The sequence below is a fragment of the Seriola dumerili genome, unplaced genomic scaffold, assembly GCF_002260705.1.
Source record: "Seriola dumerili isolate Sdu_G_001 unplaced genomic scaffold, Sdu_1.0 BDQW01000052.1, whole genome shotgun sequence".
NCBI lineage: Eukaryota > Metazoa > Chordata > Actinopteri > Carangiformes > Carangidae > Seriola > Seriola dumerili.
The window spans coordinates 18,923,307-18,942,444 of NW_019174307.1; the positions used below are offsets into that span (position 1 = coordinate 18,923,307).

The 19,138-nt window shown below is 40.1% G+C and overlaps 1 protein-coding gene across 1 annotated transcript; it reads left to right on the forward strand.

Moving 5' to 3' along the window:
• Positions 1-1,273: 1,273 nt before the first annotated feature.
• Positions 1,274-19,021, forward strand: LOC111218690 (solute carrier family 15 member 2-like). The gene is made up of 22 exons (XM_022741102.1): positions 1,274-1,412; positions 3,824-3,911; positions 5,060-5,201; positions 5,476-5,568; positions 5,945-6,044; positions 6,249-6,339; positions 6,438-6,515; positions 7,943-8,025; positions 8,167-8,250; positions 8,369-8,458; positions 9,183-9,227; positions 9,470-9,505; positions 11,267-11,355; positions 11,954-12,035; positions 12,640-12,765; positions 13,600-13,764; positions 14,048-14,094; positions 14,227-14,334; positions 14,891-14,990; positions 15,081-15,224; positions 15,850-15,954; positions 17,401-19,021. The coding sequence occupies exons 1-22, from the start codon at positions 1,404-1,406 to the stop codon at positions 17,608-17,610; spliced, it is 2,115 nt and encodes a 704-aa protein (XP_022596823.1). The 5' UTR covers positions 1,274-1,403; the 3' UTR covers positions 17,611-19,021.
• Positions 19,022-19,138: the final 117 nt, after the last annotated feature.

Genomic DNA, 19,138 nt, shown 5'->3' on the forward strand with positions numbered 1-19,138 from the left:
GCAAATGGTTTTTTCTCCCTTCTCTTGTCGAGTGTTTCCTGCAGGTGCCGCATGTAACGCACTACACCATCCACCTGTATGTGACCACTTGTTACAGCACCTGAACCGTTGCCATGACACCCGAGAAATCTCCATCTACTGATAATGGTGAGATACAGTTGAAACCGCTTCTATTCTATTCTATTACTCTATCCCATATCAAACTATTTGTGGTTAATTTCCATACAGATATCTAATGTTTTAGGGTCCTGATGAGCTGAATGTCGAGCGGTTCCTCTACAAGGGATCTAGTTAAAGTATCATTGAGCAAAAATGATGAAGGTGTCAAGAAAGGCTGAATATATACAGTTACAACTGGTGGTCAAATTTAACTTTAAAATGTACAAATATAACGTATGTAGCTATAGGACTACTTTTACTTTACTTAAGTATTTCTTCACTTTTTTGCCACTTTATACTTCTACTCCATTACGGTTCAGAAAAAATACACTTTTTTACTCAACTACAGTTTGCAACCAGCTACACTTTTATGGCGTATTTACTTTTATGGCGTATTTACCCTATATGCTTGATAAGAACTGATTTCAGAAGGTTTCATTTGGCACTTACACAACAACTAATGATTAAATTATTACTTCATAGTCGACGCAGTGTGACCATAGATTATGTGTTATTCATATGCATTCTTCCTCATCAGAGCCGTGTGTTGTCCATGACACAAAGTGACACATGTGAAGATAACTAAAGAAAATGATGTATTTTTCAGAATAAGAGGTGAGTTGTCACACCACACTCACGCACACACACACACACGCACACACACACACTCACACACACACACACACACACACACACACTGAGGTAATGCATGTTGCCCATAGTGAATGAAAACGCAGCCAGTGATGCTTTCAGGGTCATCCTTCCGAGGAAAACAGGCAGCTTGGCGAACAGTCACAGGCCACTTTGAGCCTTCATCACAGTCAGGTCTGCGGCTGAGAGTCCAACAAAGACTCTATTGTAGAAGCAGAAGCTGCTGCTCCACTACACTCACTACAACTAACGGACCTCCTGCTCCGTATAAACTGGGTTAATACAAACCCCGGCTTCTAGATGTAAAACACTCACTGGGTGATCTTTTTTTTTTTTTTGTCTTGGTTGGAGACTCTCCCTCAAGAAGTGAAGTCTGTGCAGGCGCACTGCAGTTCCTCAAGCAGCAAGTTGGGGGGGTTTATGGTGGAATATTAACTTTTAAGTCTGCTTTAAAAAGCACAAGTGATCGAGGTTTTACATTCGTGCCGTCGGTTCGCAGAGCAGAGCAGGAGTGGGACGGACTTGGATGTCAGTCAAGATCTCCCGATGCAGCAGTAAACATCCACAAATCTCTCCAGCACATTAAAGGCAACATGACCAAGGTAAATATATGCAAAGTTTTTGTGTCGCATAGACTGAGTCGTTCAAGTTGTTTAGATGTGTGTTTTGGTTGTTGAAAGTTTTTAAAAATCATTTCAATCCATCGTTGTGTTAAAAAAAAAAAAAAAAAAAAAAAAAAAAAAAACCGCACGGAGTCTGGCTGGAACATACGCGTGGGCACGTGGGAGCGGAGGGCGCTTCAAATGTTTCTAAAAGTGATTTGTGCAAGTTTTTTTTTAGTCAGACAAGCGCTGCATGCTGTGTGTTGCAGTGTCAGACAGTTTGGATTTTTGCTCTGCACACACTCCTCACTGAAGCTTTACATTAAACTGGTGGTGGGATGATGCAACAGGCGCATCATCTAAAATCCAAAAGAAAAAAAGAAAAAGAAAAAGAAAAAAAGAGAGAGGCTCCAGGCGAGGGATGTTAGAGCCACAAGTAATCCTGATGAACGGATAGTGGCAGCAAACGGTCTTTTCACCCAAAAATAAGGCACAAACGCAACTGATTCCTGTCATCCCTAGAGGTAGCTATGCAGAATCTGTGCGCGCACTTTTGGTTTGAATTGCCCCAGGTTGTTTCTTGGAGCGACACTGACGGAGGAAGACTTCACGCTCCGTTTAGCAGCTGTGATCATATCACGCACGCGGTTTACTCACTTCTCTGTCGCGACACATTTCCATATTTGCCAAGTAGCTACTTTGTGGAGACTCTGTGGAGAGTGTTTACATTCACCTCCATTGTAGTGGAGCTGGAGGCAGAAAGCTCAGAGACGGATGTCACAAAGCCAAGACAAACACGAGCCAAGGCGCTGTATTTGCACGAGATGGTTATTGCTACAGGGGTGTGGGAATTTATTATTTTTTTTGTAGCATTTCCACAGTATAAAACCCATGACAAGCAAGGATGCACTGATCCAACTTTTTTTTGGTATCATTTCCTGCTTTTTCCCTGATTTAAAATCATCTCCCTGTGTGAAAGTCTCTTGTTTTTCTAAAAGGCAACATGAGGCCAGAGATGGTTGTGGCTCAGAGCACTGAGTCTGCATGACAGAGAAAACACTGACTTTCATAATGACAAAGAGAAACTGTATGTGGATCGATAAGTCCAACAATCCACGTCTTGATGATTTTAGCATTAAACGGTGCTCAAGTCTTAAAAGTGTGAGAATAATCAGGAGAGGAATTGTTCTTTTTAAAGTTTTCATTTATTCATAAGTGAACATACTGCAATTAATTATTTTCATTGCTGGATAATCTGTTAATTATGTTTAGATTAACTTGAGCTGAGATAACAGAGGTAATAGAAAAGTGTTGAACGCTCATAACAAATTCCAGGAACTGATGATAGAAAACAGGGAAAAGCAGCAGATCTTCACCTCCGAAGCTGGAGCTAGATCATGTTCATGATCATGACATTTGTTGTTCATCAGCATTGTTGTCAATTCATTTTGTTTTATTTGGAAAAGCATTCATTTCACAGTCAATATTTTACACAGTATCAGTATTCCTGCGAATAGATTCACTCAGCCAGGATTTGCAGTCCGTTTGAGAGCCAGGCTCTTTCAGATGTTTTCTTTTATAACACTAGCTTTAATGATTTACTATTGAACAAGGGAAGCTTTCACTTTAGATACTACAAAGAAAAAAAAAGAGAAAAGAAAAAGAGAGGCTCACGAGCAAACTGCACATTATACTCTCCCTAATTTCTGTAACTAAGAAAATGAATCTACTATCTTTTCAGGTGTTGTGCTGTTGGATAGTGTCATCTGTAGCAATGCATCACATATGAACTCTTTAGCATAGACTTCATTAGTAAAATCTTTTTCTGCAGAAAAACTGCAAGTTAAAGACGTCGTTAAAAGTTAAAAGTATAATTTCTCATATTAAAATTACTTCAGCAGCAGCATAAAGTTGCATAAAATGAAAAATACACATGTAAAGCTAGTATTCAGTCAAATACACAATTACAACAATAAAACCAATGTAAACAGTAGAAATGTAGGTACAACAGATGAAAACTGATAGTCTGTTAGGTTACAGTTACCTGTTGTCTGTCCAAGAAATATGAGAATATATTGGAGTTTTTGCATGATCATGATCGGAAGCCTTAAAGTTTTGTGTAACTTCTATGTCTGCACAATGATTAACTCGAGTATTTTATGAGTGCCGGACTAACAGCAGGTATGTATCTGCCACATTCCTCTCGTTCCACGGCCAAATACTCATCGAATCTCGGTCAGATGGTGAAACCATCGATTGAATCAGCAAGTTTTTTAAAAAAAATATTTGACCAAGAGAAGAGAGATAAGATAACGGATTATAGATTTACTGTCAGAGGGGTTGTTTTAATAATGTACATACTGTAAGTTGTTGTTGATTCTCATCCTGTGAACAAACTTTTCCTCTTCTAGAAGCTATGTGGGACCAATTACCCGACCAGCATCTGCTTCATAGTGGTGAATGAGTTCTGTGAACGCTTCTCCTACTATGGCATGAAAGGTAAGAAAAGATTCTTGTTTTTTTTCTGCACATCATGTGGAAGCATAGATTTGACCTGAAGAACAGGACTCTACATTGACAGAGTAGCTTTAGGGTCTTTTCACTGTGAAAAGTCCTTGACACAAAGTTGATTGATCATTGATGCTCAGCTTGTTAAACCAGCGAACAGGATGCGAGTCCACCAGAACAACATGACAGAGAGCCTGTAATGGAAGATAAGGATCTTCCCCTCACATGACCTCACTTCTTCTCACATGTCTGTCACATTACTTCAGTTGCTTCATACACACACACACACACACACACACACACACACACACACACACACACACAATTATAAACATGCCACGCAAGAAAAACAATTTCCTGTTGTGCAGTTAAATCACGTCAGTTCCAGATGAAGTGGATTGATTTTATATTTAGTTGTAAGAAATATTCATTAAGCAGACACATTACAAATGATTGTCATTATCAATTTATCTACTGATATTCTTTATGAATTATTTAATTGTAAAATACAGCATCTAGCACTGGACCTCTCTTCTGAAAACGCCTTGTGTTTAAAATGTTAGTAACTGAGAAAGTACATGTGTAAATGCAGAATATAAATCGTTTGTCAATGAGGTTGATTGAAAACTGACATTTTGTTCTCAGGTTGAAACTTATGGTGAAATGTGCCCATCTGTGTTTCCTGTAGAGCTCGCGGTCAAAAACCCAAACATATCGAATTTACAGTGAAATAAAACAAAGATAAACAACGGAAATATATTCGGTTGTCTCGTCCATCATTTTATACACATTCCCCCAAAACTCAACCTGCCAAATCTGGCATCTGGAAACCTTTGAAATTCTCTTAACAATAAATGAATGAATGACTAAATAAATAAGAATGAGTTTGTAAAGACTAACCCACTAACAGGACGGAGGTTATGTGGCTCCCCGTGACTCATACACTTAAACACAAATACTTCACGCATCGACAATAATGATTTGACCAGTGATGGATTATGGGATACTGGGAGTTTGATTGATAAACTTAATACGCGGTCGTCAAGGTGTTGCTGACATGTAATGAGCGATCAGTCTTTTTGTGGTAGTTTCCATCCCTTGCATTGGGCCACAGCTCATGCTTGTGTGTCTGTTGACAGCGGTGCTGACGCTCTACTTCCTCACCTACCTCCACTGGGACAAGGACCTCTCCACCGCCGTCTACCATGCCTTCAGCAGCCTCTGCTATTTCACCCCCTTACTGGGAGCTCTCATCGCTGACTCCTGGCTCGGAAAATTCAAGTGAGTCCCCCGTCTCCTTCATCCCCAAATGAACTCACCCGAAATCACTAAACACAGTGGTGCCAAGCCATGCGAATAGTTTTACTTTTATGTGCAGAGGTTTTGAGATTTTGCGTCTGTTTGCAATACGTCATTCAACCCAGGAGCTTTGTCTAAATTCTATGACACCGCGTCTTAGTGGAGATGAATCACTCCGACCAAACATACACACAGATCTTGTATAATAACAAGAGTGCAGCTCTGAATGCACATAATCACAGTTTGCTCCCAACAGGACCATCATCTACCTCTCCATTGTCTATGTGATCGGCCATGTGGTCAAGTCGGTCGGAGCCATTCCCACTGTGGGAAACAACAACATGCACATGTAAGTTATCTGGAGCTGATTCAGAGCAGCCACGGTCACAGGGCAGTGCTGCTGGAGGTGTCTGTCATCATGTTGAGCCATTTTTATTTCACTTTGAATCACTCGGCATATCAGAGGTGCAGGGAGTGAATCTGTTTCAGTGAAAAGTGCCCATCATGAGTTCTCAGAGGCCGTGGTGAATATTCCAAAACCCAAAGATGTTTAATTTACAATTAAATAAAACAGAAAAAAAAGCCAAAAGAAAAGTGGAATCAGCAAATATTTCACATTTTTGCTTGTTGACTTTGATTTGACTTTGACTTTTCAGTGCTAGAGGGAATAGACACTTGATATCCATATCCATTCCACTTGCATTAGCTGTGTGTTTGTGTTGCAGTGCTCTGTCCATGGTCGGTCTGATATTCATAGCCTTCGGCACCGGAGGAATCAAACCCTGCGTGTCAGCGTTTGGAGGAGACCAGTTTGACGAGGAGAACGTGAGGCGCCGCACTTCCCTCTGTAGTTTGAATAAATGAAAGCGGTTTAGCTTTTAACTTCTCTGTGAAATGAGTTAAAAACAAAGAAAGAAAAAGAAAGATTCAGCAGAAATCAGCAGTGACTTACACGTTATAAAATCTAGTATTTACCAAAAATTCAGGCAAAAAAAAAAAAACCTGATGATTTTTGTTGGTCACCTCCAGGTCAGCGAGAGGCAGAAATTCTTCTCCATTTTCTACATGTCAATCAATGCTGGGAGCCTCTTGTCGACTGTGATTACACCCATACTGAGAGGTGAGCATTCACCGTCACAGTGTTGAGGAACCTGGTGAGTCCACCGTGTGACTAACATCAGCGCGCTGATGGCGTTAATGCTGGATTTGCTCCTGCAGGTGATGTGCAGTGTTTCGGTGGTGACTGCTACGCTCTGGCCTTCGGGGTTCCTGCGGGTCTGATGGTCGTGGCGTTAGGTGAGCCTTCATCCACCTGCAACATCCAATCAGATGTCTCCTGCATCATCTGCACAGTAGTGTCTACATAACACTCTCAATGGCATTCTGTACTTTGTGTTTTGTGCTAATGAACTAATGTTAGCATGCTAACTAAGATGGTGACTATAGTAAACGTTAGACCTGCTAAACATTAAAACGGTAAGTGAGTAACAGTAAATAGATGAGACGTCAAGAGGGCAGTAAATCTTGAACTGGAAATCACATCATTATAATTCCTAATCAGAACGAGACACACGGAAATGCCAGTTTGCTTTTTCTGGAGCTTTCAGCTGTATCACACTGTTTTCATCACCTCGTGGGATTTGCTCAGTTGTCAAACAGGTGTATCTCAAGATCCATCTCTTATCACAACTTGGCAAACTTCATCCTCTGATGAAGACCATGTGATGAGGTTGAAAGCTCTGGAGTTGGGATTGTTAGGTCAAATTATTTTAAACTTAAAGAAAAATGAGGGTAAAAATATACAGCCCATAACACATTTACGCACTTATGTTTCTACTTATCTGTGAAAAGAGGTATTGATAATGCTATAGCCAATATCAGCTGATAATGTTTATATCTCTGCTACCGTCCCATCAGTGTCCTGGATCAAATCAGTTAAACCCTAAATACTGTAGCTGCTGGAGTGATTACTGTGAATGTATGCAAGCTGTGTGGATGCAATATGCAAATCTGCCACCAAAGAACATTTATTTTTCTCAGGAAAAAATAAAACGAAACAAAAATGTTTACCTCCAGGAAATGAATAAAAACACCAGGCTGCAATGCGATGCCCTAATCTGAATATTTTAACCATCAGCGTCTGAATTAGCTGTCACATTTCAGAGTCTAAGCTCGGTTCAGGCTGCGATCTGCATGCTGAGAACATGTTTGTACAGTATGAAGTCCGGCTTTTGACAGGCCGGGCTTCCTGTTGATTAAAGCCCCTCAGCATACGTCCTGACAGTCAGTTGTCTCTGCCTCTGAATCCCCCGTCACCCCTGATCCTTGTGTGTGATTCATGCTCGGCTGCCCCACTCGCTGTGAAAACAAGCAGTGCTTTTACTACTGGAGGGGCCGTGCACAGATCACAGCGACGAGGGTGAGAGAGGGGCTTCAGCGTTAGAGGCCTGAAGTGTGTTTACAACATGTGAGAATTTATTACCCCCGAACCCCCTTTTTTTCAAGCCAGTGTAAAGGGGCAAACACTTCCTTAAAAGGTAAACTACTGCTAAATTCTGCTCTTTTGTCTGTACCGTACCTCATCTTAATCCGTGGATTTATTACTATGCGCTGATATGAGGCAAATGGAGAAACTGTTTGGACAACAGCTGATCCATTTCCAACATAAACAATTTTTCTTCACTCGTCCAGTCGCAGTCTAACTCCTCATCCATCTTGTGTAGTTGTGTTCATAGTCGGCAGCGGGATGTACAAGAAGAACCCTCCCCAGGGAAACATCCTGTTGGAAGTCTGCAATTGCATTGGAGTGAGTAATCTGGCCGGTTGTCCCCAGTCGTATCAGATGATTTATTGTAGTGTTTACTATAAAGATTCATTTTGTGCCGTAATAATGGTATGAATTACACTGTTTCTGTCTTCGTCTCTGGTATTTACTTTTGGTCTGCAGTTTGCCATCAGAAACCGCTGGAGGAGGTCGAAGTATGAACCCCAGAGGAAGCACTGGCTGGACTGGGCTGAGGACAAGTACTCGGTAACAAAAGGACTTTTCCTGACAATTTCGTTGGAAAGGTCAAAAAAAAGAGTGTTTGTGTGGGTGTTTTTTCGTTGTATCAATAATCCATCTGGTGTGTGGGTTTGTGTGTTAACAGAAGCGTCTGATCCAGGAGATTAAGATGGTGCTGCGGGTTTTGGTGCTCTACATCCCGCTGCCGATGTTCTGGGCTCTGTTCGATCAGCAGGTACGTGAAGACAAGAGACTTATCAACTTATCAAGAGTCATGTTATATGTGATCAATAGTTCAGCTGTGTCCAACAGCTCTTTCCCGTCTTTATGTCAAGCTAAGCTAACAGGCTGCCAGCTGATGTGATTTTAAACGTATTTGCCAAAATGTCAAACTGTGGCCTTAAAAATAAGAAGCAAGAACAGCGTTTAATGTCCTCAGAATAATGTCAATGATGCTATAATCACATACACATTTGGAGACGTAGGGATGCTTTGTTTTGTTTTTCTTAGTGTGTAGTATGTGGTTTGGCGATGACGGATTCATTTTACTGGTAAAAAAAAATATGAAGAGTTTTTAAGTGTTGAATCAAGTATCACGTTCAGTTCCTGTTGACTGACGTGTTCGTACGTGACCGGTTTTCTCAGTCAGCACAAGGTCAAGGTCATGGTGTCATAGCTCTCTTATTCAGTCCCATAACTATCTGTTATCAACTCTGGCCAACACTCAACACAACCTTCTGATTATGGAAAGCCCCAAAGCCACAATCAACATTCCTGAATTTCATTCTCCCCGAACTCGTTCTTCGCTCAAAACGACTGATTAAACTAACTGTCAGAACAAACACACGTCTTCCTCGGGAGGTGAGTCAAATGTTCCCCGTCAGGAAAACAAACAAAGCGAGTCGGTTCATGTTATTGCCTGAAAACACTCTAACAATCAGTGTTCTTCGCTGTTGCAGGGTTCCCGTTGGACACTTCAAGCCACGAGGATGAACATGGCTTTTGTAAGAGTTTCCTTCCATGAAATAACACTGTTGAAAAAAGCTGATAACATCTTTTATTATTGCACTTTGATATCAGTTTGTGGGTCCTGTAAAACAGATCTTCGTAACGATCGGTCACTTTATTTCAGTGATTGCCATCAGTTTATGGCCTTGATAAATCGTGCACTCATCAGGTTTAGATTTACGAAGTTAAAGTTTAAGTGGCTGTTCTGCTCAGATCAATTGATGTTGTTTTATTACAGGGAGATTCCTTCAATGTTCAGCCCGACCAGATGCAGGTATGTGCAGCTCCACCTGTTCTCAGTGGGATCTAGTTTTTGTGTCCGTAAGCAACGATGTATGACAAGAAAACAATAAAGAAGATGGATTGAACGTCTTAAACTCCAGTTCTTCCCTGACTATATCTAATATATTCTGTATCAGTTTCATCCGACTCTTCATTGAAGCTTCATGATGAGGGGTCAAAGTTCATTCTTTTCCAAATTTGATTAAAAAAAGCCTCTTAGTATAATCTCACTTATACTGCAACATGCCCACTAACCTGAGGAAACAAAGTGGCTGTGATGAAGCATTTTTTAAAGTGTGTACGCGTGTGTGTGTGTGTGTGTGTGTGTGTGTGTGTGCGTGTGTGTGTGTGTGTGTGGTCTGGTTAACTCTCATACTTTCATTGTTTAACTTGTTTGGAGCAGTGGTTAAACTACACTGCACTCTGTAAGTATTTGGACAGTGATTCATTTTAAACCCAATGTCCTGGAGAACAGAGTTATAAAAAAATAAAATGTAATAGCTCTGTACAAAAGTGAATAAAATAAGGATTGAAAATCCAACAATGGTCTCACCCGAGCTGTGTATTTTTCAAAGTGCTAAAAACATAAGATGTCCTTTATGGGATGGCAGGTTACGTTTTCTTCACTCAGTTATAAAGCACTAAAGACATGTATGTGGTTGTGGCCGTGTCCTAAAGAAAAATAGCTACGAGGCTGAAGGCTGACTTGAGCTTTAAATTGAAGCTGTTTACATCCACATCAGCCCTGTTTATACACAGTCCTAAATGAATTGGACAAGTTAAAAATAAACTTGAATAAAGGCATCATGCGTAAATGTTTGGTGACATCCGCAGACACCGGGCATCTGTCCTGTGATGCCCTGCAGCCATCGTCACTTCAGTCAGGAACATTGTACTTTATGACCATAAGATGTGAATGTTTGCCTTATCTGTCGGTGTGGGATCATTGTCATCCTAAAACTGGAAGGCTGACAATGACAAGAAAAGAGTCCAGTTGTGCTGGCATGGATGAAAACACCCTCAAACACCCATAAAGCTCAAAGTCAGCCGTGTTGCCTCATAGTCATTGTTTAACTTCAAATCCTCCTCAAACTTTTTCACATCCAGGACCCTTAAACTGACACAAATGAGACCACAGACCCCCATGTGATAAGATTTTGTCCCTGATTTTGTCCAATTGGGTTTTTGCTTTTAGATATTTTATAACAGAAAGTATTTGAAACCCATGACCAAAATAGTCTTACGTTCTGTCATTGTGTTACTTGTGGAAAACATTAAATATTATAAAATTCTCCCCTTTTTGCTGGAGACCTTCAGGAATCCCCCTCAATGACCCCTGGAGGTCCCTGGACCCCACCTTGAGAACCACTGTGCAACACAATAATGTGTTACTGTCCAAATACGTATGGACTATAGTGTATAATTGGTTTATACTCAAAATGAGGAACCCGCCATCCAGCCAGAAACATGTATTTTTTCATGTCCGTGGTATAAATGGATTTTGTCATCAGCACATTTCCCATAGTGCACTAGAGATGACTGATGTTTGATTTGGCGAGTGATGCTGTCATTCTCATGAAAACACTTTTACAGCTGTCTATCACAGCCACCTCATCACTGGTGATATGGAGTTAGAGCCCCTGTTAGTCTCTTTATTCTTGTGTAACTTTAACCTTTATGATTTTACGAGTTTTACTGAGCTTTTTATGGAGTCGTTTAACGGCGTGTTTTCTTTCCTTCCCTGGTGTTGTAGATGTTGAACGCTCTGCTGATTCTCGTATTCGTGCCCGTCTTTGACCTCATCATATATCCGCTGGTCGCCCTCTGCAGAATCAACATCACGTGAGTAGAAGCCTGTTGTTTTGGATACATCCAACTTTATTGCAGACATGAGCATTTAAGAAGCCTCTTAAACTGGGAAAATGAGCCATGTGACCTTTAATTTATCCCCCAGCGATACGCCTCACATACACAAACATACTGTACATTTACAATTGTAAATCTGATGAGTGGCTGATTCATGTATGTGGAGCACACAGCACTTTTCCATGGATTGCCACAGTTTACTGAAGAATAGAATAAGTGATCACATTTCAGCATTAATTCCTCCGAAGAATTGAACTAAAACTACTTTCAAATGTGATTGCACACACAACACAAATAGTACAGAGCTCTTTCTTAATTTATGATTTTATTCATGTTTTTATAGAATAGCTCAGGCTGTAAAGGACACATTTGCAACAGATGGCATTGAGTCAAAACAAGTGGTGAGGCAGTCTCTTATCAGGCAGATCAGTGAGGACACTGATGTGGAAATCACTCCTGATTTATAAAGTGATAAAGCCTGACTCTCAGAACAGTAAACACACACTGGGCCTATAGTCGTGAAGGGTATATAAAAGTGTTGACTGTCTGTCACTGACTCTCTCTGCCCCTCCAGGCCTCTGAGGAAAATGGCCATGGGGATGATTTTTGCAGCGCTGGCCTTCTGCGCGGCCGCACTGGTGGAGGTGAACGTCGTGGTGCGTATGAGCAGCAATCATGAATCGTCTCGTTACAGAAATTAAAAGGCACTCGCCAAAACCATTGCTTACTTACACACTTAGATCGAGCAGCTAGAACATGAAAATACCTGCACACAGACTGACTTCCTTAAATCCTACGCATCCTGGAGGAACTGTCCTGGAAAACACTGAGCTGTCCTCATGGTTCGGTTACTACACAAACTGTCACAACCCTCCAAATTTATTTTAGTCTGATGTCTCATACTCTCAGCAGCTGGCAGCTGGAATTAGAGCTGTCTTCATGAGGTTAATTTGAAATCATGTGGGCAGCTTGCAGGCATGTTCTCTATGTTGATCCATCAGTCGGTCCACCGCTTTGGTCCAGACAAAAAGGTGTATGTGAATTGTAAGAACAATTAAATTTATCCTTAATTTCTTCTGTTTTAATCCCATTGTAATGTTTGAATATATCAAAAAAAGTGAGACCTCTGTGAACCACAAAAAGTGCTATATAAGTCTTTGTAATACAATAATAACAATTTCTTTCTATAATACTAATTTTCAGACTGTGTTGTCTGATATTTATCAGTATGCTTCACTAATTTCCCTCTACATCTGTTAGAAAACTGTGGTGGATCCTGCACCTGAAGGGAGCTGTCTCCTGCAGGCCTTCAACCTGGTAGAAGGTAATGTCAGTGTGAAGATCCCTGACAGCGACCTGTTTCCAGACCCCATCCGATACTGTCAGGTAATCACATGGGAGGAGGGAAAAGCAACTTTTTTTATCCATGTGGACGCAGGGCAGCAAACATTTCCCAGTGACCAGGCTTTCCTCAAATTCATACTGTTTTTTTTGTCTGCTTCTGCATTTCAAACACAAGTCTAGACTCTAAATTTACCAGAGGTCTGAGAATGTGAGAGTGTGTTTGTCTTGTGGGAGAGTGTGTGCAGAGTTTATCACCTCTTCACTCAGTAATATTAGCTTTATTTAACCACTGAGATAAAATAAAAATATGAAGGGAATAAACAGGGATCACAAAGACACATAGCTTATAAGATCCAAAGGACAATATAAAACTATAAGCACTCAGTGTACCATAACACACACACACACACACACACACCAAAAAAAAAAAGCACAGCAATTAACAAGGCACACAAAAGCCAGTTGGCTCATGATGAATGTGCTGTTTGTGTTTGTCTTTGGCAAAACCCTTGAGACATTTAAAACTTGTTTTGTCTGTCTTAACAGTTTGCATTTACATTTTAATGAACCCACTAAGCTAAAGTTGTTTACCAGCTACTGTCAGAGCCTCTAGCTGTTCGACAGAAACATTTTGGAGATTAGGACGCTTCTTTCTGTCTTTGCTCAACTGCTAAATTTTGCAACTTAATTTAAGGAAATATGTAATATGAGGTTTATATAGTTCTATATTCTAAACAATATTAATAAACTAGTTCAACAGAGAAAAGAATGTCAATCATCTAAGGCTTCGTATATTGTATTTCATTCTCTTTTTGTCAGAGATTATTTTCAAACAGTGAAAGAACCTGAACATTAACTCCCTGGTCTCTGTGTCAGGACCCTCCTGAGTATGAAACGCTTCCACTGGGGGCGTCCAGCAAGGAACTGATCATTGAAGTCACCTTAGATGGAACAACTTCAAGGTGTAACCAGACGTTTGAACAAGAAATGGCCTACAGTCTCATCCTGTACCCTGAAAGTAAAGAGATCCGGTGCAAACTCGTGAGTGCCCCTGAAAATTGGTTCCAAAGTTTTTTTAATAGTATTAAATATTCATGACTAAATAAGGAACAATTGAAGTTTTAAAGTGAAGATCCTTGGGTATTATTTAAACCCAGCTCATCTCATTCATCAGGATGGTGTGGTTGTGATTCGATCGGGTTTGATTTGACTGTCTTCCTGGCAATTATTATTTATGATTATTAATAATATTCAACCACCTGGGCACTGAGTGTAACAGCACAAATGAGTTCAGATATTATTGTGTGTTTTATTCGTCATCCAGGTGGAAGACTTCATAATGAAAGATACAGAAGGGAATCCTCTTCTCAGGTAAAATATTTAATATAATTTACATTTAAATGTAATTCGGCTTCAAAATAAAAAGTTCCTCGTAGGTCAGCTTGACCAAATTGATTAATCGGTTACATTTGATCATGAGTTCTTATAATTCAAATTTAACAGGTTCCTCAACACACAAGCAGAAGCTCTAAACCTGACTGTGGGAGCTGTGACCTTCCACGTGCCCTCTGGTTACACCATGTCTGCTAACAAGACTGTGGACCGGGGAGAGTGAGTACAACTCATGTTGACAGTTGTGTTCAGTGTAGAGTCTACACTGAAAAAAGGCCTACACTGTAGACCTTTTGTATTTGTGCATCTGCTCTTTGACTGTGCCAGAGTGGAGCACTGGAATCCATCTTGGAACTCGACTCAGACTTGACCTTGATGACTTGGACTCAGATAACGGAGACTCGACTCAGACTTGGACTCGGACTCGAAGACTTGGAACTCGAGACTCGAGGTTTAGAGACTTGACTGCAGTCCCGGTTGGAGGATTCTTGCTTTACTTCCTTTACATGTAACAAGAGGATCTGTTGTTCATGTTGTTGTTGTTGTTCAAAGTTATTCATGCAGAAAATGAACAAGACTTTTACTCCCAGAACCATGCCTGCATTAACTCCCACTTTGCAGCAATTTAAGTAAATCCCAATTAGACCTCAATTAAATAATTTAAATATGTGTGATATGACTTTTTAATTTAGTGTAGATCGGTACTAGTCAAATCATGTGTTCTTGTTCTTTTCTAATTCATGTCATCCTTTATGCACCTCCTGCCTCCGGGTAGATACTCAGATGTCACATGCAGCCCACAGACAGAGAATTGCTCTCATCTTGACGTGGGCCTGCTGGACTTTGGAGCTTCCTACACCGTCATACTCACTGAGGTCAGGACGCCTGTCGTGCAAATAGCATTTTATACAAAGATTTTAAAAGTCTTCCATACTCATGACATCACCTCTGTGTTGCTTTGGCAGGAACTGGGTAAAATTGTGACTCACAGGATGGAAGATGTGAAGGCCAACGATGTGCACATTGCCTGGCAGATCCCCCAGTACATCCTCATAACTGCTGGAGAGGTCATGTTCTCCATTACCGGCCTGGAGTTCTCCTACTCACAGGTTTGACATTATAATACTTCACTCAGCTGCATGTGAAAATCAATACAACTCTATGAACGTCTGATTGTATAGTCTGTATGCTTTCTGTCCTGGATCAGTGCAAGGCAAGGCTTTTTTGTTAAATGAATTCCAACAAGCGCCCAATTTCTCAGCAAAAAGGTTTCAAAACATCCATAGAAATGAGTGTTTAAAACACACTGAGCATACAGATGGACAGTGGAGAATAGCATTATGCTACTGAAGTAGTTTGAAAAGTTTCTATGGCCATTTTGATACTTTTTTTGGAAAGGAATTCATTATAACATAATCATATTCATTTTCAAGAATTCAAACCCACAGGGACTGAATGTGTGAGTGAGGTTTAGGCCTTTGACGATCCCATGGAATCTGTAGTTAATCAGTTGTGCCTATTCTGTTAAATTAAACTCCTCTTGTCTCCGTAACCTTTATCCTGTTGGTTTAAGACTTAAGACTGTTTGATGTCCCACACCAAATAACAAAACAGAAATATTTTGTCACGTTTAGGAAGTAATATGCCATTTCATTGAACCTCTAAAGATTGTATGATCCCAAAGCTGCTTGATGTCTTTGCTCTTTACTCACACTGGATTTGTGTTGCCTCCAGGCTCCGGCCAACATGAAGTCAGTCCTACAGGCAGGCTGGCTGCTCACTGTTGCATTTGGGAATGTGATCGTGTTGATCGTTGCGGAGGGGGCGGGACTGGAACAGGTATGATTTCATTGGGCATCATCGGAGACATTAAAAACCCCTTACAACATATAAGGAAGGAGGGTCGACGTACTGAAACCACAGTCAACTGACCTTTTGTATGAAATACTTTTAAGGCTGAAACATTACTTGTTGTAAATACTTAGTTTGTGTCACAGTAAAGTGTCAGTTCTCCTAAATGACAAAAAGCCACATTTCTCACTTCCCTCCAGTGGAATCCAGCCATGCAGTTTTATATTTATCTACCAAAGTTATCTTTTGCACCCCAAGACAATGAAGATGAACTTCATTTGAACTTCAACATTAATCAGCAGTGCATCTTCCCAGATCCAGTTACTGCGGATGACCTGGTTACTCTCTCTAAATAGTTCCTACGGTTAAATTAGAATTTTCTAAATGTCAGTATTGAATCCTTTGAGCGCTGCAAATAAAAATACATGAGTTTCTATCCTTCTAAGGGTAAGTGAGAAAAGTGTGTTATCTTTTTGGCTGGACCACAACAGCTGGGCCAGCCCTGTAATCTGGAATGTCCCTGACTGACTGACTGACTGATCATATTTCCACCACTGGTCGGCCAAGTGCTTCATCACTGTAAGGGGGGTGTTTACAGCTTGCAGTATGGCTAATTTTAGATTCTAGAGTTAGAGACTTTCTTCAGACAAGACTGGGTATAAACTTAGCACATGGCTGAAATTTGAAATGGTTACAGGTAAGTGTTGAGTTTATATTAACACGTAACGCAGTAACTTTAACATGGTAAACAAGAGCGACTGAAAACGAGGCTTCGTACTAAAATGCCACTATGAGCTATTATACATATCGAGCGGAGGGAGTTAGAAATAAAGACGTGCCTCAAATAAAAGTCTGTTACATTCTGGAGTTGAGGGAAATAAAGGCTAAACTATTGTGGATCCCAGACGGAGGCTGCGTGCTGTGTGAGAGACAAAATAAGAAAGATATTGTGTCGCTTCTAACTTTCTCTGAGCGATCGTTTTATTAAGTAAATATAGCTGAAATCACAGCTCAGTCTTTGACTTTAATTTATGTGTTTGGTAATTTTGTCAGTTGCAGTCACAGGTATAAAATCAGGATTTGACCATGGCTGCTCCAGCCATACACTAGGTTTTAACCTAGTCTTGTTTTTTATAATTTGTGAAAAACTTCCCTTTCCTTTTGTAGTTTTCTTTGTTTTGTTATAACTCTGAGCTTTTTAATCCCTGCATCGCTTATAATCACTGTAACAACTGAAAATGTGACATTCAACTCTTAAAAAGGCCTTTTTGTGACTTTGTCTTAAATAAAACAAACATCTTCTACTAAAACCTGTTACTATAAAACATTGCATGCCTGTCACATTCCTTCTCTAGAGTTCAGCAAACCTCAGCAGTGAACTAAATCTTTCTCCATCCAGCACAGTTCACATGCTAATTCTATTTGTCGTCACAGTGGAAAGAGTTCCTGCTGTTTGCCGGCCTGCTGTTGGCCGTCTTCATCATCTTCTCCATCATGTCCTGCTTCTACACCTACGTCGACCCCGATCAGATGGACAAGATTTACCTGGAGGACTCAGGGAAGGAGGAAGATGATGATGACAACATGAAGAAAAAATCTAATGAGGTGCAAATGAACAAAAGGGGGAAGAGCACCAGATTGTAATTGTGCCGCCAATGTCTTCACTGCAGCTGATTAGATTTGGCTACAAAAGGTGAAGTATTGGATCAGTTAGACACGCAGCTATCATGTGAAGGTACCGTTTTTAATTCAGTTTCTTGTCATGTTTTTGTTTTAAGGTACTTTTTGTGAAAATGAAGCACTGAGATGTGATTGTCGGGACATTTTTTGTGGTTGGAAGCGCAGTATTTGTTTGTGACATCATTCAATGTATTCTCTGAAACCTTTAACACTCCAGTCACTTCAAGATTTATAAGCTGAGAACAGGAATGAATTTTTCCTAAATCAGACTGAATACATGACATAGTGTTTAAGACAGGCACAATATTGTGTGACTTCCCACAGCATGATCAATAGTGTTATTACAAATGAATGTCAGATATTGTATTCTGTATATATTTGTTGCGTATTAACTGCATGTCAGAACGTTTTATTTTCTACGATGCTGAATAATAACTAGAGACCATCTTGTATGGGATCACACCGGTCACACTAACAAACATCTGTCCACAGATGTGCACACCTGCAAAAGTACACAAATCGCCTGCACTAGGTGTCTCCAGAACCACATTTTGCCACGATGACACACATATAGACAATACCAGCCACACGCTGGTAATTATAACCTACACGGCCTGACAGCACATGTTGGAGAAGTGGTTAAGTTTACATTGTGCGCCTATAACAATGATATTAAAGGAAAATAGTTATTAGTGGTGTGGCACATCGTAAGCCAATAATTAAAAATTCAGCATATGTATTACCCATGTAAACCATTTATTGTGATTTACCTTATTGGTCCTTCAGTTGCAGGCGGGGATTGTTATGAATAGATCCATATTATTTGCTTCACAATGTTTCTTTATCTTCTGGTTTGAGTTTTAGAAAAAACAAAGTTTGTGACAGAGTCCTTGAATACATCACCAAGAAAAACAGTGCCTGCTTGCAACTGCATTGACATACAGTACTTTAAAATAGTAATAGAAAGTTTCAAGTCTTTGAAAGTTGAACTGAAACCAGTTATTGGCCTGCAAGTGGGAAATCTAAAAATTGTATGAAAAAAAAAAAAAAGTCAGTATTGTATTGTGTATTTTTCAATACTGGAAATACTTAACTTTTTCACCGAAGACATTTTTGACATGTCGCAGTAAGAAAAGAACAGGTATAAATAATAAAATTCAGCTGCTCCGGTTTTTCGGGGTCCTGGTATTGTTTATGCAGGTTCACTGTCACACTGTCATGACTTCACCAGGACACTCGAATAGAACAGAGCCATTGTTAATGTTGTTAGTAACACCTGAGCCTTTTCTACAGTGACAAGTCAAATGTTTAAATTATGCTGCTCCCTATTCTGTAAAAAAAAGACTGTTGTGATGCTAAAACTTTTTTTTTTTTTGTGCTGTTGGAAAATTTAATGATTAAATTTGAAATCATCCTTTTTTTCATTCTTCTTAACTAGAACAATTTTCCATCGCACTATATTACACTGAAATTTTAAAATCTGTGATTATCT